Here is a 26,084-nt window from a genome sequence, read left to right as displayed (position 1 = left end):
GGCTGGGACCTGGCGCCTCGGTCCGATCCGCCCGCAGGGCGGGGCGGGGCCTTTGAGGCCCGATAAAGGGGCTCCACCCTTCTCCCCTGTGGCTGTCCAGTCGGCCTCTTCTCGACCCCATGACCAGCACGTCTCGGTCCAGTCGTTCCCACCCAGGATTCAAGGAAGTGATTCAGTCCTCCCTCTCCTCTCTGGCCCTGGCTCAGTTCATCCCTGTCGAGACTGACCCCCAGAAGGACTGGGGAAGCTCGAGGGCAGCGAAGCAGACGGGCGGGCCGGGTCACTCCTCAGCCCAGGAACTTGACAGCAGACGACTCTCCGGTCAGAACTTTGCTAACGTTGGGCTCAGATCCTAACACCGTAGGACCATGGAGGAGCATTTGAGAACCACGACCCCCGAGATTAGAGGAATTAAGGACACAAAAGGTGACCTGGGGGCCCTTGGGACAGACAAGTCTGGTGTCCAAAAGATGGAGAGCGAAAGAAGTGGAAACACAGAAGACTTGGTGTCCGGGAACAACCCAGACTGTGAGAACCCAGAGGACACAAGGAATGAGCCTAACAATGGAATCCCAGAAGATCCTGGACAGCTGATGGCTGCCTATGAGGGCACAACCATGGGCCACCAGGTACCTCAGTTTGGTTGGCGCATCTGCCTAGCTCATGAATTTCCTGAGAAGAGGAAGCCTTTCAATACCAACAACGTCTCCATTAGCAACAAGATGAAGCACTTGGGAATGGGTTTCCGGTGAGTGTTCCCTGAGTTAATACTCCATAAAATCTTTGCTATGGATGAGTGGTGCCTTGTGTACCAGACACATTTCTCCTTCTCATTACCCTATTATTTGAGCTAGGAGAAAATGGAATAAGTGGGGTCTTCATGGAGGGCATGTCATACCTTTACTATTCAACCTCTAGGAAACTCTGGGCCCTGCATTGCTCAGCACTAAAACTACTGGAACCCTCACCTCCTGCTATCTGTCCTCTTTTCCATGAACTATTGTGCTTTTACTCTGGGCTATTGTTTATTTTTCCAGATGGCTAGTCATCCAGAGCAAGGGAAAGAAAAATAGGAACCAATTTTATGACTGTTTTGAGGAAGCAACAATGAGTTAGCTGTCCCACCAACTCTAAATGTATTCAGAATTTCTCCCTATCCCATCAGCTAAACCTCCCTTAAAAGTTCACCTGGACACCTTCAAGATTGGGAGAATGGTGAGGATGGGAGTTGATCTGCAATGATTCCAAGATTTAAAGATTTAAATAGATTTAAAGCTGGGAGGAACCTTAGAAATATCAGTTCAACTACTTCAGTGGATAATGTGTGGTGTTTAATAATCACATTAAATAATCAATAATAATAATTTCAAGATGCTTTCAAAAGAAAAAAGTACCAGGCTACCAGAGACATTACTGTAGCTTTCCATTTAAAATTTCCATTTATCCTAGAACCTGTTGAAGATTCATTTCAGGACCATGGTTCTTTCTCTTCCTTCCTTTCCCCACCTCCCCATATTGAGATCCAAAGGATAACCCTGCTTGACAGTCCAAGATGAATAAAGTAGAGAAGGCATGGACCTTGAAATAAGGAACAAGGGGCAGTTGGTGGCTCAGTGGATAGAGTGCCAGGCCTAGAAATGGGAGATCCTGGGTTCTGACTTCCTGTGTAACCCTGGACAGGTCACATAACCTCAATTATCTAGCCCTTACCAATTTTCTACCTTAGAACCAATACTTAGTAATACTAGCAATACTTAGTATTGGTTCTAAGGAAGCAAGTAAGGGTTTAAACAGACAAACAAAAAGAAACAAACAGGTGGATGCAGAATGGGCAAAGGAGCATGACTCTGAATCAGGTTAGGAAACACAAGGGTCGAGGAAAAAAAAACAGAACTAATAATATCTAAGATTGGGAAAATCTAGAGTGAAATGAATAAAGGAGCAAAGGTAACTGCTACAAAGGCCCTAAAGTCTGCACGGATTCAGATCCTCTGCCATTTCCCCTCCAGTTCCTGAGTAGAGTCAAGTTAAACCACCTTGTCCTGTATTGAGAAAAGGTGCAGAGTTTCTTTTGGTTAGCCTTAGCTCTATCTTAGAGGGTGCAGCTCCATTCTTTTGTGTGGGCACCAGCCTAATCTGATTTTTCTCCTGAATTGTTTGAGCCTGAGAGTGAACCTTGGAAATGGGAAGAGTAATATATATGTGTATAACTTAGGCTCCCTGGACCCTTGAATTCAGAGAAGCTTGAGCACAGGTTGAGTCACTCTAAATCTAAACCTGGGCCTCAGTTTCCCCATGCCAGGGTGGGGAGGAGCTATGACACAGGGAACTGGAATGAGATTGGGAGTAGGGGTACCTCAGTTAGGGTGGGGCAAAGAGGAAGTCCAAAGGATGATACTATGTGACGTGATTGAAATTACAAAGAAAGCCAAACATGCCAGGAGATGACTAGGCTGCTCTTAGGGAGAGAGAAAAGCCCAAGAGAGGAGGTTATCAGGGAGAAGGGGATGTGGAGAAAAAAGAGAGTACTCTTCCTAGATCACTGTTAGTAAGTCAGTCAGTAAACATTTACTAAGCACCTACTATGTTCCAGGCACTGTACTAAGTCTGAGGATACAAAGAAAGCTAAGAAATAGTCCTTGTTCGCTAGGAGCTTACAATTTAGTGGAGGAGACAACATGCAAAAAACTATGTATAATACCTATATGCAAAATAAATAGGAAAATCCACAGAAGGAAGGAACTCAAATTAAGAGGGATTTGGAAAGGCTTCTTAGTAGAATGAGATTTTAACTGGAGCTCAAAGGAAACTAGGAGGCAAACATAAGAAACTATTCCAGGCATTGGGGATAGCCAACGAAAGTTCTGAGGTAGTATCTTGTTTTTGAGGAACTGAACTGCAAGGAAGCCAGTGTTACAGGATCCAAGAGGACTTGGGGAAGAGGGGTGGAGAATTACATTATAAAAAGGAAAGGTAGGGAGGACTAGGTTATGAAGAGTCAGGATTTTGTATTTGATCCTGGAGATGATAAAGATCCATTTAAAATTATTGAGTAGGGAAGTGACATGGTCAGAATTGTACTTTAGCAAAGCCACCTTGGTAGCTGAGTAGAGGATAGATTAGAGTGGGAAGAGACTTGTAGCACACAGTCCCAGCAAAGTATTATAGTCCAGATGTGAAGAGATGAGCACCTTTACCAGGATGATAAAAAGGATCAGGAGAGGAGGGGGCATATTAAAGAGATGTTGCAAAGGTGAAACCAACAGGCCTTGGCAATAGATTGAATATGGCAGGGGGATAGGGGTATAAAATACCTACTGGGACATCCATTTCAAGATGTCTAAGAGCAGTTAGAGAGGTAAGACTGGAGGTCATCAGAGATTAGGGAAGAATCATCAGATAGAGATGATAATTGAATCCATGGAAAATAGTAAGATCACCAAGTAAAATCATAGAGAGGAAGAAAAGAAAAAGGTACAGGACAGAGCCCAAAGGGGCTACTGAGGGTTAGTGGTCATGACCTGGACGAAGTTCTAGCAAAGAAGAATTGAGAAAAAACAGTCAGGAAGGTAGGAGGAAAATCAGGAAAGAATAACGCAATGAAAACAGAAAGAAGAGGGTATCAAGAGAAGAGAGTGATGGACAATGTCAGACACAGCAGAGTGATCAATAAAAATGAGGACTGAAAAAAGGCCATTGGATATGGCAATTAGGAAATCATTGATAACTTGGGAGAATTTTTAGTTGAATGATGAAATCAAAGCCAGACTGTAAAAATTTAATAAGAAGGGGAGACAAAAAGGAAGTGGAGGCATCTACTGTAGATAACCTTCTCAAGGAGTTGAGCCACAAAAGTTAGAAGAAATATAAGATGATAACTAGCAGAGATGGATGGATCAAATTTGGGTTTTGTTTTTTTTTTTACAATGAGAGTCATGAGCATGTTGTAAGACAGTAGGGAAGCATTCAGTGAACAGGGAGAGATTGGAGGAAAATGAAAGAATGGGGATGAGAGAGGAGATGGGGCACTGCCCTTGTATAAGAGGGATTTTCCTTGGGAAGGAGGAAGGCTACCTCTTCATGTAAAACAGGGGAAAAAAAGAAGAAACAGTGACAGAAAGAATCTGAGTGATAGAGGGAAAGAAAAGAGAATTCTTGGCAAAATATCTTAATTTTTCAGTAAAATAAGAAGCAAAGTGCTCTGCCACAAGAGTAGGGGGAAGCGGAACTCTGGAAGCTTTTAGGAGAGATGAAAAAGTCTAGAAGAGCTGCCATGGAGAGTGAGATAATGACTTTAATAATGGAGATATAAAAGGATTAGTTAGCATCAGTGAGGTTGTATAACATAAATATCCCATCAGCACTGTCACAGCTGGATAAAGATTCTTAAACCATACTCTCCTGCTTTTTATTACATCTTGGCATGGCTTTCCCCAACTCCTTGTCAAATTGTCTACACATTTCTTATGCCTTCTCTCTTTCCATCTTAATTCTATCTTCTTCTTTCTCACTTTTCCCTGGAATGTACTGTTTATCCCACTTCCTTCCTTTGTGTCTCTCCTCGAACTTCTCTTTCATTTCTCAACCCATCATCATTCATTTATTCAACCTATTTTAATTAAATATTCATTTGTGCCATACCTTGTGGAAGATCTTTTTAAAATCGGTCCTGTCAAGAATTTAAATTTAGTCAGGATAAAACAATGAAGAAAGCTGTATCATTATTGTTTAAATGTTTCAGTATAGTAGTCAATTACTAAAATTAATGGTATAAAAAACTTCAAAAGACAACAGAGGTAATGATAGGCAAAGACTTCATGAATTAGATGAGAGTTGAGTTAACCTTTCAATGAACAAACATACCTAATATTTGTAAGGTGTTTTCTTAACTTTGGGGAGATATTAAGTCATAGTTCTGTTCCAAAAAACTTGGAATTTTATTTGCAAGACCAGATATCCATTAGTCTCTTTTACTTCATTACTAAACTTTTGAAAAAGTTGTTTATGCCAAATGCCTCCACTTCTTCACCATCCAGGGCCTCTCAATTCTTTGCAACCAAGCTTCTACCACCATCACTCTACTGAAATTGCTCTCTCCAAGATCATTAAGGATTCCATATCACCAAATTAGAGCAGCTAGGTGGCAGAGTGGATAGAACACTGGGCTTGGAATCAGGAAAACTCATCTTCCTGTGTTCTAATCTAGCCTCAGACACTTGTTAGCTATGTGACTTTAGGCAAGTCATAGTTTGCCTTAGTTTCCTCATCTGTAAAATGAGCTAGAAGGAAATGACAAACCATTCCAGTATCTTTGCCAAGAACATGCTAAATGGGGTCACAAAGAGTTAGATGGCCCTGAAATGACTGAACAACAATCATAAAATCGTTTCAGTTTTTTCAGTCTTCATTTTTCTTGACTTTCTATTCCTTCATCCCTCAAATTTGGAGAGATTATGCTCTCTTGATTTTCATCACCACTAATTCTTTGTTTTTCTTACCGGATTTTCACCAATTTCTCAATCTTTTAATGCTTCCCAAGGAATTTGACCTTGTTTCCTTCTCAGTCAGCAAGAATTTTTTAAGCCTCCACTATGTGCCAGGCACTGTTCTAAGTGCTGGGGGTGCTAAGAAAGGCAAGAAACAGTCTCTGCTCCTGGGGAATTCACAGCCTAATTCTTTCTACACTATCCCCCATAGCAATCTCATCCACTGCCAGACCTTCACTACCTCTGTGCAGAATGATTTCCATATCCGTAACTTCCTTCCTGACTTGCCTTTTGAGCTCCAGACCTGAATCTCCATCTGCCCACAAGATATTTTCATCTGGATATCTCAGGAGCCCCTCAAGTGTCAGTTGGTTGGAACAACTATATAGCACAGAGGATAGTGCTAGGCCTTGAGTTGGGAGGACCAGGGTTCAAATATAGCCTCAGCCATTTCCTACCAATGTGACCATGGGCAAATCACTTAACCCTGAAAGACCCAGCCCTTGCCACTCTTTTATCTTACAATTGATACTAAGACAAAAGGTAAGGGTTTGTTTGTTTGTTTGTTTGTTTGTTTTAGAGTCAATTGGTATATTGAAAAAAATCTTGAATTTGGAGCCATATGATCTGATCTCAAACTCTAGTTCTGCAACTGCCTCGCTCTGTGATCTTGAGCAAGTGACTAAAATCCTCAGAGCTCATTTTCATTATATACAATGAGAGAGTTGTTTTAGATGTTCTTTAGTGTTTCTTCTGTCTAAATCCTCTAAGACCTATATTGAGAAATTCAAGTTCATTATCTTTCCCCTTTAAACCTCCTCAAGTTTTAGCTATGATATCATCATTGAAATAGTATTCCCTATTCATAACCTTGAAGTGATCTTTGACTCTTTCCTTTCCCTCACCCCTCATGTCCTATGTGTCCACTTCCTCAGCATCTCTCAAATCTATCCAGATAGCTTCCACCCTAGTATATAGGCCCAGACTGTCAAACTAGCTTCCTAACAGCTTTTCTCAGCAACATTTCTTGCTTCCTCTAACCTATTCTTCAGAGCATTGTTTTATACATAGATCATATTGTATCATTTCTACTTATCCTTTAAAGCCCAACCCAAATGCCAGTCTTCAAGGAAGCCTTTCCTGATCTGCCTGTCAGTAATGATCTTTCCCTCAGACTACACAGAATATTTCATTTTCTAATTCCTAACAAAGAAAAAAGAGTCTTCATAATGCACTTAAATCATATATGTTCTAAACTGAAAGTTTATTGCTTAGAGAGACTATATTTTCTAAAGTTTTTATTCCTAGTATTTTCTCCATGCAGTAGGCACTTACTACATATTTGTTCTGATGTTTGCCCACATCGTAAAAAATAAACTAATTTGTCAGCTTTAAAATATAGGGAGAATTTGAATTTGGATTAAGTGGAGAAGAATGACAAAATCATTTCAGAAAAAGCCAACATCACAAGGAAAAATATGGATGTGAATACATATATACATAAAACATTATATAGAAGGAATGAGAATCCCAGGCTGAGTGGAGTGAAGGATTTATATAACAGTAACTCCCATTTATAGAGTATTTGACAGTTTACAGATAAGTAATATAGCTTTTACAGATGAAGAAACAGACTCAGGATATTTCCTCAGGACTCCACAAATAGTAAGTGCCAATGTCAAGACTCTAATCCAGGTCTTTGAATTGTTTTAATCCAAAACCAGTATTGTTATTGAATTTGAGGTAGTGTTGGGACAGACATTCTTTATTTCCAAAACCAGACACATTACCTTGGTTGACAAATCAGGTTTCCTCTTGACTTCCTTGTGTAATGAGATAAGCCTAGAAAGTTAGAATGGGACCAGATAGTAGAGAACTTTGAATGCCCAGCTAAGGAGTTTGGATTTTGGCCTACCATAGGAGCTGGGCAGCCATTAAAGTTGTTTTTGTTCAAAAAGTAGCATAAAAAAACTGATGTTTTAAAATTAATCCTACAGCAGTGTAGAGGTTAGATTAAAAGGAAGAGGGGTAGCTAGGTGGCACAGTGGATAGAGTGCCAGGCCTAGAGCAGGTGGCCTTAGATACTTCCTAGCTCTGTGAGTCACTTAAACCCCATTTACCTAGCCCTTGCCCTTCTGTCTTAGAGTTTTTACTAAGACAGACAGTAAAGGTAAGGGAGGAGGGAAAAAAAAAAGGTTAAAAGAAAGAGATTGGCTATAGAGATTTAGATTAACATAATAAAGTAGAAAGAGCTCTGGATTTGGAATTAGAGAATCTGAATTCAAATCCTGGCCCTGCCAGTTACTATGTGACCTTAGGCAAATCACTCTATCTGGGCCTCTTTTTTTTTTTTAATCTTTAAAATTAGAAGGTTAGACTAGATAACTTCTGGGGTCATTTTAGAAAGTAGACTGAATTGGTGTCAGTGAAAAGAAAGGGTTGACATGAAGAACATTTGATGGGAAAAACATGACAAGATTACTAACAGCAAATCTGTTAAGAAATGGTGAATTTTGCCTTCAAATCCTCTCTGTCAAAGATGCCCCTAAAGTTAACTTGGTTAACTGGAAAATGCATTTATTGTTGACAGAAAGATGAAAGGTTGGGAAATTGTTTTAAGAGGGAAGATAATGAGTTAGGTTTGGAACATGTTAAGTTTGAGGTGCAATTGATTCATGTAGGGAGCATTTGGAGATAGAGAACTTGAATTGGTGCTGCTGTCTCTCTTTTCTGCTCTTAGTTATCTTAAATGGTGGTACCAGAAGACACAGGTGGAGAAGAAGATTCCATTCATAGACATGTTAAATTTCCTTCCCCTGAGACAAATCTATGGTAAGCACTTCTCAAAACAGAAAAGACAAAGCCCTCATATATTTCATTTTTAAAGAAAAAGTCCTAACCTCCTCTTGAGGAAGTTGGAAAGAAGAAAAGAGGTCACTTTCCTTCCCCATCTTTTAAAAACAAATGGGGTGGCTCAATGGATTGAGAGTCAGGCCTAGAGATGAGAGGTCCTGGGTTCAAATGTGGCCTCAGACACTTCCTAGCTGGGTGACTCTGGGCAAGTCATTTAACCCTAGTTGCCTAGCTCTTACCACTCTTCTGCCTTGGAACCAATATGCAGTATTGATTCTAAGACAGAAGGTAAGAATTATAAACAAACAAACAAACAGGGACAACTAGGTAGCACAGGTCTGGAATTCGGAAGACCTGGGTTCAGATCTGGCCTCAGACACTCTTAGCTTTATGACCCTGGGCAAGTCATTTAACCCCAGTCGCCTAACCCTTACCACTTTTTTGCCTTGGAACCAATGCTATCAATTCTAAGACAGAAGGAAAATGTTTTTACCTTTTGTTTTTAAAAACAAAGACTTCCCCATTAGTTCAATGAACAGGATGTGACTTATGTTCTCTCATTTATAACTTGTCACCTCCCTATCACTGTTCTCCCTTTCCCACCCCCTCCCTTTTGGCCCTTCAAGCTTTGATCTCTGATCCCTGGCTCTGTCTCTAGGTTGTCCACTGGGTGGTATTGGAGGTGGCACCATCACTCGTGGCTGGAGGGGCCAGTTCTGTCGATGGCAGCTCAACCCTGGGATATACCAACATCAAACAGTAATCGCTGACCAGGTAAGGAGAGTGGAGAGGATGAAGGCTATGAAAGAAAATAATTTTAATTCAGTAAATACTTATCTCTGCCTCCTTTTGAGCCCCAGTCTATGACCTAGTCCCAGAAGAGGAAAGGATCAGTACCTTGTATTTTACCCTGGTGTTTTGGTTGCAATCTCTGTTAGCAAAGGGAGTTTGAAATCACAGATCCTTGAAGTATTGCATGCAAGACCATATTGAGAAGCCTAGAAAAGAGGCCTCTAAGGTTAATGGTGAGTGCCTTCTTTAGTTCTGAGGAAGGCTTTTTCCAAAGCCTTTCCAAAGCTATTGTTCTGCTGCCCTAGCCACCTGGCTCCTGGGACAATTCATCTCCCTAAACTGAACAAATCCTTTTTTCCTTGGCTCTATAGAGACAAAGTTAGCATTTTTAAGAACTTTACCTGGGATGAAAGCATAGAAACAAACAAGCTTATAGAATATGGATTTCAGATTCCAAATTTAACATCTAGCTCAAGATTGGCATGGCTAGCACAGATTTTTTTTTTTTTAATAAACCTTTACCTTCCATCTTGGAATCAATACAGAGTATTGGTTCCATGGCAGAAGAGTGGTAAGGGCTAGGCAATGGGGGTCAAGTGACTTGCCCAGGGTCACACAAATGCGAAGTGTCTGAGGCCAGATTTGAACCTAGGACCTCCCGTCTCTAGGCCTGGCTCTCAATCCACTGAGATACCCAGCTGCCCCCGCTAGCACAGATTTTAAAGGATAAACTCTGCCCCTTTTTCTCATGTCAGCTCTTTGGAATAGATGCCAGAGAATGGGTGCTGAACAAAGATACACAAGCTTTTAGCCTGAAGTAGATTCAGATTGTCACCATTGCCAAATCTTGTAGAATTTCAATCCTTCCCAGAACCTGCTTTCAGTATTATTTTCAGGTATGAACTTCCATCCTTTGCTCTGGAATTGTCCTGCCATCCTGGCCTCTAGATAACAAAAGTACTTCCCCAACTGCTCTTGCCTCTTTTGTTCTTTCTGTCAGTCACTGGTTTCCAACCTTCATGTAAAATGAACTGGATAATCCCAACTCTAAACCTTATGATCCTAACATCTGTCTTCACCCCTAAGCTATTTTTCATAATCCTTTTTGCTTTGCCTAAAGTATATTTGACCAGTTCTGTAAGTTGATTCTACCTTGTCATAAAGTTATCTTCTTAACTTGTTGGTCTTAAATTCGAGACTCACTAGCACCGTTATCACCTCAATGACAGATACTATCTTTCTTTGAGAGATATATCTCTGTATATCACATCAAACTCTATCTCTGTTGATTCTTCATGTTTCTAGTCTGGGGGATGCCTCAAGTTCTCAGCTCATTTGTAGAGCAAAGAAAACTGTTAGGTCCTGAACCAATAAATGAGGCTGTGAGATTTTCATCTTTGTCTTCCATGGGTTCTCTTCAATGGCTTTACTCAGGTTCCCCTAGGGTAATATTCTTCCAGACTCCTGTCAATAGTTTTACATTAAAATTATTTAATACATATAAAAATAATGATGGATGTCCTTTCTTCTCTTCTCCTCCCCTCCCTTCCCTCTCTCTCACCTCCTTTCCCTTGCTACTCTCCTCTTTTTTTCTCTCTCCCTCTCTTATTCTTCCCTCTTCCTCTCTGCTTTCTTTTCTCCTGTCCTCTTTCTTTTCCTCCTCTCTTTCTCTCTCCTCGTATTTCCTGGCTCCTCTCTCTTCCTCTCCCCTCCTTCTTTTCTCTTACTTCTCTCTTCTCACTGGTTCCCTTTTGTATTTCTCTCCCTCTCTGTAAAAGAAATAATGATATAGCTTCTACCCACAGGGGGTGATTTCTTCATAGCCCTTACTATCAAAGACCTCATGGTCATTGGGGAGAGACAAGACTTAAATACACATGAAAGCAGTTTTTGAGGCAGCCAGGTAATATATTGAATAGAGTGATGGGCCTGGAGTCAGGAAAACCTGAATCCAAAGCCACGTGACCCTGGGCATGTCACTTAACCTTTGTCTACCTCCATTTCCTCAATTATAAAAATGGGGGGAAAGGGGAGATAATAACATCTGCTTCGCAAGGTGGTTGTGAGAATCAAATGGGATATTTGTTAAGTGTTTAGCACCATGCATGGCACATAGAAAGTGCTTAATAAATCTTTGTTCCCTTCTCTCTCCTCCCTTTGAGACTGATTTAAGTGCCAAAAATAAGTTATAGAGATAGTATACCTTTTGATGAAATAATGGGCAGAAAGACCAACATGAGATTAAGGAACAAAAGAAAGACCTTATGGAGAACATGGGGATAAAAAGTAGTGTTTTCACCTTGACCCTTTACATTCTTCCCTTTTCTGAAGTCCCTTACCCCTTTATACATATATAGCTGAACAGAACTGGAAAAAATCATAAAACCATGCTGATGGTCCACTACAAATTAATGTCACGTGATCGTCTTTGGATCCTTAATGGTGTAAGGCAGATCTTTATACCTCTCTCATTAATTCACTCCCATTCATCATAGTATAAAGGATAATTTTAGCTTTGTGACTTAAAATCTAAATTAATTGGTTGCCATGGGATATCCCAAATAATAAAATACCCAAGTCGGCTGGAAATTAAGGTGATTTTAGTTAATATAGAGAGAAGGAATTAAGGAGAAGAGAGAGGGAGAGGAAAGAGTTAATTTAAACTGCTCTGGCTCAGGCTTAGCCAGGCAGGAGTTAAAGGCCTTGGCCAAAGGGTCCTCCCTGTGCCCAAGGGAAAAGGAAGTTAGTCTTATCACTCACCATGAGACGGTCTCAAGGAAGCTATCTGAGTGAGCTCCTCTAGACTGAGTTCCAGGATCGAACTGGCTCCCAGGCTGCTCACAGGAAGTGATCAGCCAGATTCACCTCTCTGGGGAAAGAGAGAGAAGAGAGGAAGTGACATGCTCTATATAGATGGTTTTATATCACTTTCCTCCATCTTATCTGTATCAATGGTAGCTTAGCTTGACTTAGTACAGCCCAGGGGTCTGTCAGCTGTTTCTGCACATGTCTATCAAAGGCCATCCTCCTAGAAACTTAATCCTTAAGTATGGGTGCAGACATTCCTGACCTTGTTAGACTAAATAGGGTGGAGCAATGTAAAGTTCCCAAGACATTCCTGATCAAGTATCTCCATTGTTACAATCAGGAAATAGCCAAATCAAATCTTCTAAAGTACAGTCTGAGTAGGGTGGAGTAGTTTTAAAATTCACAATAGCACATTTCCATACTTTTCATCCCTGCTCAAGCCTTAGACTCTCATATCTTGCCTCATCTTTTACTTAAAAAGTTGAGGCCATTTGCCAAGAATTCCTTCCCTTCTCCTCATCCCATATCACTCAAGTGGCTTCTTTTACTCTGTCCTCCTTTGCTCCTGTCTCACATGAAGAGGTGGTCCTTTCCCTTACCATGGCAAACTCTTCTACCTGTAAAATGATCCTGCTCCATTCTGTCTCCTCCAGCAGATTGTCCCCTCTATTAACCTCCATTCCATCATTTATCTTCAATCTCTTCCCATCTACTAACTGCTTCCCTACTGCCTACAAACATGCCCATGTCTCATCATCATCATCAAAAATACTCTTATTTGAACTATTCATCCTTGCTGCTAGCTATCATCCTATATTTCTAATCATTTTGGTGGCTCAACTCCTTGAGAAGGCCATCTTCAATAGAAGCCTTCCTTTGCAGTCTGGCTTCTAACTGAAACTGTTTTGTCCAAAGTTGCTAATGATCAATGCTATTCCTAAATCTAGTGACTGTTTCTCAATACTTGTACCTCTTGACCTCTCTATAGCCTTTGACACTGACATCAGTCTTTTCTATCTAGGATTTTGGAACACTTATGTCTTCTGATTCCCCTGCCTAGTAGTCATCTCTAACTGGATGTTCAGGAGACATCTTAAACTGAACATGTCCAAATCCTAACTCACCTTCAACCTCCTCCTAACTTTCTCCTTACTATTGGGGGCACCACTGACTTCCTAGTCACAGCTATATGTTTGCCACCTCTGTTGTAGAGGACCCAGGAATCTGGTCTTAACCCTGATTTGTGAAGCTTTTTTGTCAGTGACCTAGATGAAAACAAAGATGGCACGCTTATCAACTTACTAGATAGCATGTAAGAGATGGCTACCAATATTGTATGACAAAATCCAGATACAAAAAAAGATCTTGAAAGGGGGAAAAGGAGTTAATTTTAAAAGGGTTGGACTGGATTATTTTAGAGTGTGGTCGCCAGGAATTTAATTTATTCCAAAGAGATTTATTTACAAAATGTAGAAAGAGTGAAGTAAGAAAATCAGAGAGGATAGGGTAAGATATCTAGCTTAAGCACTAAATAATTTTCTCATAATCCCTGGTTCAACCCGGGCAGGGAGAGTTAGTCCTTAGGCCTCGGCAAAGCCAAAGACCTGGGGAAGTCTCTCTCAAGAGATAAGTCTCTCCTGAGGCTAGTTGTTTGTTTGTTTTTTCCAGAAAATCTAGTAGTTAAGGGTCAGACTTTCACTCACCACATGTCAGTTCAAAGGAAGAAATTTTTGAACATCCTCACCAGCAACAGGGTCTCAGGACAGTCAGGAACAGTCAACAGAACAGCAACAGTCTCCACCAGCCCCCACTCCAAAAGAATGAAGAACTGTCTATACACCCACTTCCAAAGAATGAAAAACTGTCCCTCACAGGAATTGACAGCTCCTTTTTTTTTAAACATTATTTCATTTTGTCATTTCCAAACATTATTCATTGGAGATAAAGATCATTTTCTTTTCCTTCCCCCACCCCTCCCCCCACCTCTCCCATAGCTAATGCGCGATTCCGCTGGATATCACATGTGTTCTTGATTCGAACCCATTTCCCTGTTGTTGGTATTTGCATTAGAGTGTTCATTTAGAGTCTCTTCAGTCATATCCCCTCAACCCCTGTAATCAAGCAGTTGCTTTTCATCAGTGTTTTTACTCCCACAGTTTGCCCTCTGCTTGTGGATAGTGTTTTTTAGATCCTTGCAGATTGTTCAGGGACATTGCATTGGCACTAATGGAGAAGTCCATTACGTTCGATTGTACCACAGTGTATCAGTCTCTGTGTACAATGTTTTCCTGGTTCTGCTCCTTTCACTCTGCATCACTTCCTGGAGGTTGTTCCAGTCTCCATGGAATTCCTCCACTTTTTTATTCCTTTAAGCACGATAGTATTCCATCACCAACATATACCACAATTTGTTCAGCCATTCTCCAATAGAAGGGCATCTCCTCATTTTCCAATTTTTGGCTACCACAAAGAGTGCAGCTATGAATATTCTTGTACAAGTCTTTTTCCTTATTATCTCTTTGGGGTACAAACCCAGCAGTGCTATGGCTGGATCAAAGGGCAGATAGTCTTTTATCACCCTTTGGGCATAGTTCCAAATTGCCCTCCAGAATGGTTGGATCAATTCACAACTCTACCAGCAATGCATTAATGTCCCAACTTTGCCACATCCCCTCCAGCATTCATTACTTTCCTTTGCTATCATGTTAGGTAATCTGCTAGGTATGAGGTGATACCTCAGAGTTGTTTTGATTTGCATCTCTCTGATCATAAGAGATGTAGAGCACTTTTTCATGTGCTTATTAATAGCTTTGATTTCTTTGGCCGAAAACTGCCTGTTCATGTCCCTTGCCCATTTATCAATTGGAGAATGGCTTGATTTTTTGTACAATTGATTTAGCTTGTTGTAAATTTGAGTAATTAAACCTAGGTCAGAGGTTTTTATGAAGATTGTTTCCCAATTTGTTGCTTCCCTTCTGATTTTAGTTACATTGATTTTGTTTGTACAAAAACTTTTTAATTTGATGTAGTCAAAATTATTTATTTTACATTTTGTGACCCTTTCTAAGTCTTGCTTGGTTTTAAAATCTTTCCCTTCCCAAAGGTCTGACATGTATACTATTCTGTGTTCACCTAATTTACTTATAGTTTCCTTCTTTATGTTCAAGTCATTCACCCATTCTGAATTTATCTTGGTATAGGGTATGAGGTGTTGATCCAAACTTAATCTCTCCCACACTTTCTTCCAATTTTCCCAGCAGTTTTTATCAAATAATGGATTTTTGTCCCAAAAACTGGGGTCTTTGGGTTTGTCATAAACTGTCTTGCTGAGATCATTTACGCCAAGTCTATTCCACTGATCTTCCTTTCTGTCTCTTAGCCAGTACCAAATTGTTTTGATAACCACTGCTTTATACTATAGTTTGAGATCTGTGACTGTAAGTCCTCCTTCCTTTGCATTTGTTTTTCATGATTTCCCTGGATATCCTTGATCTTTTGTTCTTCCAAATGAACTTAGTTATGGTTTTTTCTAATTCAGTAAAGAAGTTTTTTGGTAGTTCAATGGGTATGGCACTAAATAAGTAAATTAATTTGGGTAGGATTGTCATTTTTATTATGTTAGCTTGTCCCACCCATGAGCAATCAATGTTTTTCCAATTGTTTAGATCTAGTTTTAACTGTGTGAAAAGTGTTTTGTAGTTGTGTTTATATAATTCCTGTGTTTGTCTTGGCGGATAGATTCCTAAGTATTTTATATTGTCTAGGGTGATTTTAAATGGAATATCTCTTTCTAATTCTTGCTGCTGAAATGGGTTAGAGATCTATAGAAATGCTGATGACTTATGCGGGTTTATTTTGTATCCTGCAACTTTGCTGAAGTTGTTGATTATTTCGAGTAACTTTTTGGTTGGTTCTCTAGGATTCCTTAAGTAAACCATCATATCATCCGCAAAGAGTGATAGCTTGGTCTCCTCATTGCCAATTTTAATACCTTCAATTTCTTTTTTCTTCTCTAATTGCTACTGCTAGTGTTTCTAGTACAATGTTTTGACAGCTCCTTTTAAAGACACTTATTTTGCATCATTTCCTGTGTCTTCCCCTAATTTTATATCTACCAATCACAGTTGAAGCTTTGCTTTAAGACTGCCCAGGGGCAGTTAGTTTAATTCTGATTCATCACCCACTATTGCACAGGTGGGTCACAGACCTCCCACACACAAATATGAATGGGGTGTTTATGCCTTTGGTGATTAAATCTAAAAATGGGCAGATCTTCCTACTCAACTTTTAAGTAGGGTGTTTACACCTTAGGTGATTAAGCCTAAAAATAAGCAGGGGTTACAATTTAATCTTCACAATCAGGGGGTTTGATTATTTTAATTTTCATAATCAAGGGAGAGTTAAATTTAATCTTCACAGTCTTAAAAGACTATATATACAAATGTTGGCTTAAACTAAGATGAAGTTTAATAATTATAAATTACTATTTCCATACTTGATTTTTTAACACAAGTATGCAATAAGGGAGACATAACCACAACAACTAATTTTTTTTAACTTTTATCTTCTGTCTTAGTAACAATTTCTAAGACAAAACAGCAAGGGCTAGACAATTTGCCCAGGGTCACATAGCTAGGAAGTTGTTTGAGGCCAGATTTAAACCTAGGTCTTCCCAACTCCAGGCCTGGCACTCTATTAGACCCTGTGCTACCTAGATGCCAACTATTTTCTTTAAACCTTTACCTTCTGTCTTAGAATCAATATTCCAAGGTAGAAGTGCAGTAAAGGATAGGCAATTGGGGTTAACTGATTTTCCCAGGATCACACACCCAAGAAGTGTCTATGAGGCCAGGTGTAAACCCAGGACCTCTCTTCTCCAGACCTAGCTCTATCCACTGAACCACCTCACTGTCCACAATGTATTTTTTAAATGCCCTAATGTAAAAGTTCTTAACTTTCTGTTTTTCCTAGACCCCTTTGGCAGTCTGGTGAAACCTCTGGATCCTTTCTCGGGACAGTGTTTTAAGTACATAAAATAAAATATATAGAATCACAAAGGAAACCAATGATATTAAGATAGTTATCCGGTTTTTTTTAACCTCATATTCACAGACCGCAAGCTAAGAAATCCTGCCCTAAAAGTTTTACTAGCTTGCAGGCTTATGATGACAAAGTAAAATTCTGCTCACAGTAGTCTAAGAAAGTTGACAAGCATGAGTGTTCCTAGGAGAGAGTAATCAAAGTGGGAAATGATCTGTAACATTATTCTATATCATACATGATAACAACAAACATTTTAATAGCTCTCACATAGAAGGGTGAGACTTATTTTAATTTAACCCACAGGATGGAATTAGAGGAGTTGCAGAGAAGGATTTCAGCTCAAATTCAGAGCTTTCTAACAATTAGAACAGACCAGAAAGTAAAATGAGCTTCCCCTGGAGATAGTGGGTTTGCTACCTCTGAAGAGAACATTGAATTTGGGGTCTAAGACCTGACTTTAAAACCTGACTCTGAACCTGGGGCAAGGCATTTTACTTCTGAGCTTCAGCTTTCTTCTAGATCTCTAAGATGAAGTTGGACTAAGTGATTTCTAATGTCCTTTCCAGTGCTCTAAATCTGTGATCTTAGGTCTTCTAACTGGAAACTACATGACCACTTCTCATAAAATCATAGAATCTCAGAGTTGAAAAGGACCTCAGAGGACATATAAGCCCATAGCCAGGAAAAGGAGATTCTTATTCAAGTACAAATTGGATTAAATCCCTTCCAATTTTGAAATGGATTTATCTTGAAAATGAGTAGGGTTCTGATTAAGTGGAAGGTAGAACATTCTAGCTTGGGACAAAAGCCTGGAGTTAGGAAAAAATATGCCTAGTATACTTGGGAGACAGTGAGACATCCCTGCCAGAGTAGGTGGTTTGTGTAGCAAAATAACTGGAGATAAAGCTGGAAAGGTAGCTTAGGACTTGGTTGTGAAGGCCTAAGCTAAGGAGTACTGACTTGATCCAGGAAACACTGGGAAGCCACTGAAGACTTTTCAGTAGTAGGAGAATGAGCAAGGCGAAAGCAGAGCTTTAAGAAGACTTGTCAAGTGGCAGCTGGTTAGCAAAGTGGATAGAGCATCAGACCTGGAGTTGGAAAGGCCTGTGTTCAAATCTGGTCTCAGATACTTCCTAGCTTTGTTACCCTGAGCACGTCACTTTACCCCAATTGCCTAGCCTTTGCAACTTTTCTGTCTTCAAATTGATACTAAAAAGGTATGAGTTTAAAAAAAAAAAAAGACTCATCAAGAGGCTATTTGAAAAATCCCAAGAAAACAATAATGGCAGCTTTGTTCTACAATGGTAGCATTGGAAATAAAAGGAAAAAGATATACATGAGAGAGACTTGAAGAGCCGTATCATCAGGGGTATCTAGGTAGCTCAGTGGATGGAGAGCCAGTTCTAGAGATGTAAGGTCTTTAGTTCAAATATGACTTCAGACACTTCCTAGCTATGTGACCCTGGGCAAGTCACTTAACCCCAATCATTTAGCCCTTACTGCTCCTCTACCTCAGAATGGATATCCATTCTAAGACAGAAGGTAAGGGTTGTTTAAAAAAAAAAAAAAGAAAGTTATACCAACAGGATTTGGAGAATAACAGATGAAGGCATGATATGTTAGAAAGAGTAGTTGGCTTGGTTCAGTCAGAGAATTTAGGTGTAAAACCTGGCCTGATACTTAATGATTGTATAAGTTTAGGCAATCACTTGAACTCCATGGGTGTTTGTTTCCTTATCTCTAAAGTAGGTTCAGTTTAAGAGTTGTTGAATTTAAGGTATTGACAAGATAGGCAAAGTTCATCTTCCTTTTTCAGTTCACCGTATGCCTGCGGCGGGGAGGACAGACTGTGTACCAGCAAGTCCTGTCCCTGGAGCGTCCCAGTGTCCTACGGAGCTGGAATTGGGGCCTGTGTGGATTCTTTGCTTTTTATCATGCACTCTACCCCCGAGCCTGGACCGTCTACCAGCTGCCTGGACAGCAAGTCACACTTACTTGTCGCCAGATCACACCCATCCTCCCCCATGACTACCAGGTAAAACTGACCTCCAACTAATGATAATCAGGTAAAACCCACCTCCACAATAGTTCTCTCAGGTGTAGGTCTGTAGGCATGAAAGGTAGGTGGTCATGTATCATCCCTTCATTCCCCCAAGATAGTATCTTTGATGAATGAAAAAGCTTTAAAAGATAGAAGGGTATTTGTTGGGGTGTATAACCTGAGTATACTTCCTTGTTGTTCTCTCCTTTCTCCCTCCCAGGACAGCAGCCTACCTGTGGGGGTCTTCGTGTGGGATGTGGAGAATAATAGTGATGAGGATTTGGATATATCCATCATGTTCTCTATGAGGAATGGACTGGGAGGTGGGCACGATAGCCCAGGAGGGCTGTGGAATGAACCCTTCTGCTTAGAGCATGATGGGGAAACTGTACAGGGGTTGCTACTACATCATCCAAACCCCCCAAACCCCTACACAATGGCCTTGGCAGCCCGACTCACAGTAAGTGTCAAGAAGACAAAGGTGTGGACTTTGAATGAAAAGTATTAATTACGCACTCACACATGTGCAAAGCACTGTTCTAAGTGTTGAAGGTGAAAAAATAAAAGCAGTATAGTTCTTACTTAGATAACACATATAAGGGAGCAGTGGCCAGAGAAATTAGATGGTGAGCAAAGCCATAGAAGAATCTTATCAATATGATCTTTCCAGAAACAATGAAAATATTGATTTGATTCCTCTCCCCAGAGCAAGCGATTGAAAAGGAGATGGTTGGTGAGGATGGTTGAATGGGATATGAAATACAATCCAGGATTTGGGTTTGACCAGATAGAAGGCTCCATGTGCATTCATGCTGGCTGACTCACCAATTGGAATTGCATAGCCTCAGGGCAGTTCAAACCCCCATAGCCTCACTCTGGTCCCATAAACTCTCACTACTATGCCTAAATTCTCAATCTTCTCACTGGTAAGGCTCAGAGTTGGGACTAGGTAGCAGGAAGCTGAAGTCTGGTCTGCAGGGGGGAAGTTTAGCCACCTTAACTAAGAGCTCCACCCTGACAGGCAAATACCACGGTGACTCATATCACAGCCTTTGACCCTGATGGCACTGGACAGAAGGTGTGGCAAGACTTGCTCCAGGATGGACAGTTGGACTCCCCAACTGGTGAGGTGGGGGTGGCAGGGAGTGGTGAGGGTAGTGAAGGGATCTTACTGGGCTAGAGAATGATTAAATTTGTCCCCAGTTCTGATAGTCTGATAGTTGATGAATCTAATAATGATACTCCCACTTTGGTGGAAGGGTTTTATCTGATTGGATAACTAGATATAATCTTGGGGGTTAGGACATCTAGTGAAGAAGAGCCCAGGAACCTGCTTTGTTTCCATGTCCTTCCCCTAGGATACCTCCAAGTCCCCACTAAGAGGTTTCTAAATAGTCCCCAAGGCTGTGGGTCTTCCTATGCTGACCGCTCCCATTTCATCCTTAGGCCATAGCCCCCCAACCCAGAAGGGACAAGGCATAGGTGGAGCAGTGTGTGCAGGGACACATTTGCCTCGGAGGGGCAGATGCCAGCTGGAATTTGCATTGGCCTGGGACATGCCCAAGATTCTGTTTGGAGCAAGGGGCCAAGCCCACTACAGGTAAAGGAGAAAAGGGGGTTGCCGGTTGTAGATGATGGGATGTGGAGCTTTGGGAGAAATGCAGGGAGGCTAGACAGAACACAGAGAACCACATGTTTCAAGCATCCTTTAACATCATATTCTATCCCTTTTTCAGGAGATACACTCGGTTCTTTGGCCAAGAAGGGAATGCAGCTCCAGCCCTCTGTCATTATGCACTCAGCCAGTACAGATCCTGGGAAGAGAGAATTGAAGCATGGCAGAACCCTGTGCTAGAGGACAGGTATGGGGAGACAACCTCCAGGTCGTGACTACTCTTTCCAGCACTAAACCTATTCCCTACCTTAGTGGGCTGCAATTTCCTCTAGGTGGTATGGTCATGCCCTCTCCTGCTCACAGACAGAACCAGTCTTGGTCTTCTTGTCCCTCAACCTACAGGATCTCTCAGACCATCTACTTTCCAGGATGCTCACTCCAGGGCATAGACAAGGAAGTTTCAAAATGAAATTCATTATAATCACAACCACACAGGAAAGTTGTCTTTGTGTTCCCACAAATGGTGGGTTGAGCCCTGTCTTCATTTACTCTGGTTTAGAGGTGCTAAAGTCTTCTCTGTCCATTCACATGGCTATCTTCTACCTGAACTGCTTGAGGTCTAGTTCATGGAAGTGATGCTTTGGGACCATAGTTGCTGCATTGGCTTTTTTTCTCTATTGCTTGTCCATTACTCCAGAGCATGAGATCTTAACCTGAGATTCATGAACTTGTTTTTATAGTATTTTGATTGCTTTGTTTCTATATAATTGATTTCTTTTGTAATTATATGTATTTTATGAATTAAAAAACATTATTCTGAGAAGAGGTCTGTGGGATTCACCAGTCTACCAAAGATGCCTGAAATACTGAAAAGGTTAAGAAGCCCTACTCTTAGTTTCATATTCTTCTGTCTTGAGCCCCATGTTCTTTTCCATCTCTAGTATAATTACATGGGGGTGTGGGAGGGGGCTGGGCTGGGCTGGAGGTAGGGTGGTGCACAGGGTTTCTCTGATTGTCCAGCCCTAGAAAATGAAGGTACTTTTAAAATCTGAGATGCAAAAGAGCCTAACATCAGGAAATCTCTTCTGTTATCTGGGCACCCAACTATCTAGTTTAACTTTACATTGTCTTCATGCTCAGGTATTCTGTCCTGCTTGGTCTTAAGCTAATTATTGAAGCTAGTCTTCAGTGAAACTTGGCTATTCCGATGTTGGTTCTATGCTAATCTCTAGGTCCCTATCTCTTTCCTCAGACAGCATTTCCCATCATTATGACTAGAATACTCATTCTTCTAGTCTTCTTTATCGGTAAACTTTTCACTGTTTTGAATAGATTTACACTTGTAGATTTTTTTTTAACGTGTTCAATGGAAATTACATAAATAATTCTCCCCCACCTCTGCCCCATAGGTCCCTACCTGCCTGGTACAAGTCTGCACTTTTCAATGAATTATACTTCTTGGCTGATGGAGGTACTATGTGGGTGGAGGTTCCAGCAGAAACAACCACAGAGGAATTTGGAGGGATACTGAACCAGCTTCAACCTACCCTGCAGGAATATGGACGTTTTGCCTATCTTGAGGGTATGAGGGAGCATTTGGAGAAAGAAGGAGAAAATACTGGCACCTTAACATAAGGGGGCAGTGTTTAGTAGGAACTAAGGGTTTGGAGCAATATTGGGAGTGTTTGGAGGTGTGGTCACCCAGGGTCATTCAGAGACTCTTCCTCCCAGGACAGGAGTACCGCATGTACAACACATATGATGTTCACTTCTATGCCTCCTTTGCCCTCATCATGTTGTGGCCCAAACTTGAACTCAGCCTCCAGTATGACATGGGTAAGATAATGACTCTTCCTTTTAAAAATATCCTTCCTGGGGGCAGCTGGGTGGCTCAGTGGATTGAGAGCCAAGCCCAGAGACAAGAGCTCCTGGGTTCAAATCTGGCCTTAGACACTTCCTAGCTATGTGACCCTGGGCAAGTCACTTTACCCCCATTGCCTAGCCCTTACCACTCTTCTGCCTTAGAACTAATACACAGTATTGATTCTAAGACAGAAGGTAAGGGTTTAAAAATAAAATAAAATAAAAAAATAAAAATATCCTTCCTGATCCACTTCACCCTCCCCATCCCCCTTCCAACCCACCTCAGTGTGTTTTGTCCTGTACCTCAGATAGTCTCCCTTCACTACCACTGAAATCTGTTTCCCCTTAGCTGTAGCAACTCTGAGTGAAGACCTGACACGACGGAAATATCTGATGAGTGGTGTGATGGCTCCTGTGAAGAAGAAAAATGTGATTCCCCATGATGTGGGGGACCCAGGTACCTGGATTCCCAGCCCTAACTTGGAAACCCTGCAGAAGTCCCCTCTTTCCCCATTTCTTTTCACTCTCACTTGGCCATATTAACTCCATGGGCTTAGTTATCATCCCTCTACAGTAAAATCCCATATCTGTTCATCCAACCTTGTCTCCTTCCTGAGCTCCAGTCCCCCATCATCATTTCCCTGTTGGGCACATCAAACAGATTCCCTATAGACAGCTTAAAATCAACAGAAAATTCAATATCTTTCAGTTGAAATCCACCCCACTGCCAAATCTCCTGATTTCTATCAAGGTCATCATCATTCCTCCACTCTTCCAAGGTGTTCGATCTTGGTGGTGTCCTCAGTTCCTCACTCTCCTTCACCCCAGATCCTGCCCTTGCTACCTTGACATCTCTCTTATTTGTCCCCTTCTTAATACTTATTCATCCACCATCTTATTTCAAGCCCTTAGCACTATTCACCTGGACTGTTGCAGTAGCCTTCAGGTTCATCTCTTTACCTGAAGTCTTTCCCCACTGCAGTCCATCCTCTACTCAGACGCCAATGATTTATTTTCCTGAAACACAGATCTGACCTCATCATTCCCCTCACCAAACTCCATTGGCTGTCTTTCCTCCAGGATCAAATATAAGCTCCTGTTTGACTTTCAAAGCCCCTCAAAATCTGGTTCAGGCCTACCTTCCCAGCCTCATTATGCCTTCTGGCCAAATTGACCTTGTTATGGTTCTTCTAAAACAGTATCCCTTTCATCTCCTAGCACTTGCCATCTCCCTTCCAGGAATGCAAATACATTCTTCACTTCTGTTTTATTCTTCCTTCAAGATTCAGCTCAGGCGCCACCTTTTGCCTGAAGCCTTTCCAGATTCCCCTCCACCTCTCATGTCCTCCCTCCCTACATGGCCTTCTAGTTCTCTAAAGATTTCTATATATACACATTGCCTCCTACAGTAGAATAAAAAGCCTTTTAAGAACATACTCTTGCATTTTTTGACTTTGAATCTCCAGTGCCTTGTACATAGCCATTTCATAAATGCTGGTTGATTGATTGCACGTGTCCCATTTCCTAACACCAGATGATGAGCCCTGGCTTCGTATCAATGCTTACCTAATTCATGATACAGCTGATTGGAAGGACCTGAACCTGAAGTTTGTGCTACAGATTTATCGGGATTTTTACCTGACAGGCAATGAGAGCTTCCTAAGGGACATGTGGCCTGTGTGCCAGGTAAGGTCCTATATACCATGTCATGGCATTGGGCATAGCTGTGCAAGCAGGTCATACAATTCCATACACCTTGTCATTGGGGATTGAAGAAAGTGTGGGGCCCGGGGTGGAGAACCCAGATCTTTATGTGTTGCTACCCTGGAGTACCCCCACTATAGGCTGTAATGGAATCTGAAATGAAGTTTGACAAGGACCAAGATGGCCTAATTGAGAATGGAGGCTATCCAGACCAGACTTACGATGGATGGATCACCACTGGACCCAGGTACACCTAGACATGAAGAATTGTCCCAGAGTGGGTAAAGTCGCATTCTGACCTCCAACCCCACATTCCTGGGCAGGAATAGTAGAGCAGGGCATTCCTCTGACCTCTGACACAATGTGCTGAGTCTATGATGATGGGGTGGAGATAGCGTCCTCCTAACTCCATATTTCTGGCCACAGTGCCTACTGTGGGGGGCTATGGCTAGCAGCTGTGGCCGTGATGGTCCAAATGGCTACCGTGTGTGGAACTCAAGATATCCAGGAGAAGTTCTTGTCCATCCTGAGCCGAGGTCGGGAGGCTTATGAGAGGCTCCTCTGGAATGGTGAGGCAGGTTCCAGGGGAGGGGAAGCATGCGAGGGGGGTGGGGGGGTGAGCCTCTGGAAGGGATCTAGATGTATGAGAAGGTTAAGGGGGTAGGAAGTAATGAATCAGAAGCCTCACTGTACTGTGCCTTCCCTCTCTGTCCAAATAGGCCGTTACTATAATTACGATAGCAGCACCCAGCCACAGTCCCGCATTATCATGTCTGACCAGTGTGCTGGTCAGTGGTTCCTGAGAGCATGTGGCCTCGGAGAGGGGGATACTGAGGTGAGAGGGGAAGATATGGAAGTAATCTGGTAGAAGGGTCAAGGTGCTGGAGAAAGAAGGAACTTGTGTGTTTCTTTGCCAGATAGAGAAAGTGACCCCTTCTCTCTCTGGGCAGGTATTCCCTACTCCCCACGTGATTCGGGCTCTCCAGACAATCTTTGAAGTGAATGTCCAGGGCTTTGCAGGCGGAGCCATGGGGGCTGTGAATGGTATGCAGCCTGATGGCATCCCTGATACATCTAGTGTCCAGTCTGATGAGGTCTGGGTAGGTGTGGTCTATGGGCTTGCTGCTACCATGATCCAAGAGGTAAACAATTTCCCTCTTTTCTTCCATCCCAGATCATAGTCCAGAAAGCAGAGACTTCATTCCCTTCCTCAATTCTTACTTTATATCTTATTTCTTTTGATAGGGCCTGATCCAGGAGGGTTTCCGTACAGCTGAAGGCTGCTATCGCACAGTGTGGGAACGTTTGGGGATGGCATTCCAGACACCTGAGGCATATTGCCAGCATCGGGTATTCCGTTCCCTTGCATATATGCGACCACTCAGCATTTGGGCCATGCAGCTGGCCTTGCAGCAACGTGGCAGGGCCCCTGGGCAGGGCATGGGACTGATCGGACAGAAAAGTGGAAAGAGCACAGGAGCAACTGCTGGACAGAAATCTGCACCAGCTGCTGGACTTAATACCAAGCCGAAAGGCAGAGCAGACCTGGGACAGAAGGGACTCCTAGATGCTATTTAGAGGAAGAGGAAGCTGGAGACGCTGTTGTGCACCTTCCCCCTTCACATCTGCAAGCCTGAGCCATCAGGACAATCATCCACCACTCACTTCCCCTAGCAGAGCCATGGGGGTGGGGGATACAAACACCACAATCACTTATTTATTTACCCTCCCTCCACTCCCCAATCATTTGCTGCATGAAATGCTTACAGAAGATCAGCTTTTCCCCTCCCCACCCCTATGCTCTGAGCCAGACCCCCTCATCCACAACTGGATGAGGGAGTAGACCTCGATACACAAATAAAAGACCCCAAAACCCAAT

At 41.9% G+C, this 26,084-nt stretch overlaps 1 protein-coding gene across 1 annotated transcript; it reads left to right on the top strand.

The window, feature by feature from the left end:
• The first annotated feature begins 4 nt into the window (after positions 1 to 4).
• Positions 5 to 26,083, top strand: GBA2 (glucosylceramidase beta 2). The gene is made up of 17 exons (XM_056806074.1): positions 5 to 748; positions 8,227 to 8,318; positions 8,998 to 9,113; positions 18,799 to 19,017; positions 19,244 to 19,483; positions 20,045 to 20,147; positions 20,470 to 20,623; positions 20,760 to 20,885; positions 22,048 to 22,220; positions 22,370 to 22,474; positions 22,851 to 22,958; positions 24,036 to 24,187; positions 24,346 to 24,452; positions 24,632 to 24,774; positions 24,925 to 25,040; positions 25,156 to 25,347; positions 25,451 to 26,083. Exons 1-17 carry the CDS (start codon positions 369 to 371, stop codon positions 25,781 to 25,783), a joined length of 2,859 nt encoding a protein of 952 aa, XP_056662052.1. The 5' UTR covers positions 5 to 368; the 3' UTR covers positions 25,784 to 26,083.
• Position 26,084: the final 1 nt, after the last annotated feature.

Source organism: Monodelphis domestica, chromosome 7, assembly GCF_027887165.1.
Source record: "Monodelphis domestica isolate mMonDom1 chromosome 7, mMonDom1.pri, whole genome shotgun sequence".
NCBI classification, from domain to species: domain Eukaryota; kingdom Metazoa; phylum Chordata; class Mammalia; order Didelphimorphia; family Didelphidae; genus Monodelphis; species Monodelphis domestica.
Note: the sequence above shows the minus strand (reverse complement) of the source record. Positions and strands in the feature narration are given on the sequence as shown.

What these genes read in the sequence shown, in the direction of transcription:
- GBA2 (XM_056806074.1), top strand. Translation starts at nt 369, where the DNA reads ATGGAGGAGCATTTGAGAACCACGACCCCCGAGATTAGAGGAATTAAG. An exon ending in CACTTGGGAATGGGTTTCCG is followed by an intron (nt 749 to 8,226) that starts GTGAGTGTTCCC and finishes TTCTGCTCTTAG; the next exon opens with TTATCTTAAATGGTGGTACC. An exon ending in CTGCTACCATGATCCAAGAG is followed by an intron (nt 25,348 to 25,450) that starts GTAAACAATTTC and finishes TTCTTTTGATAG; the next exon opens with GGCCTGATCCAGGAGGGTTT.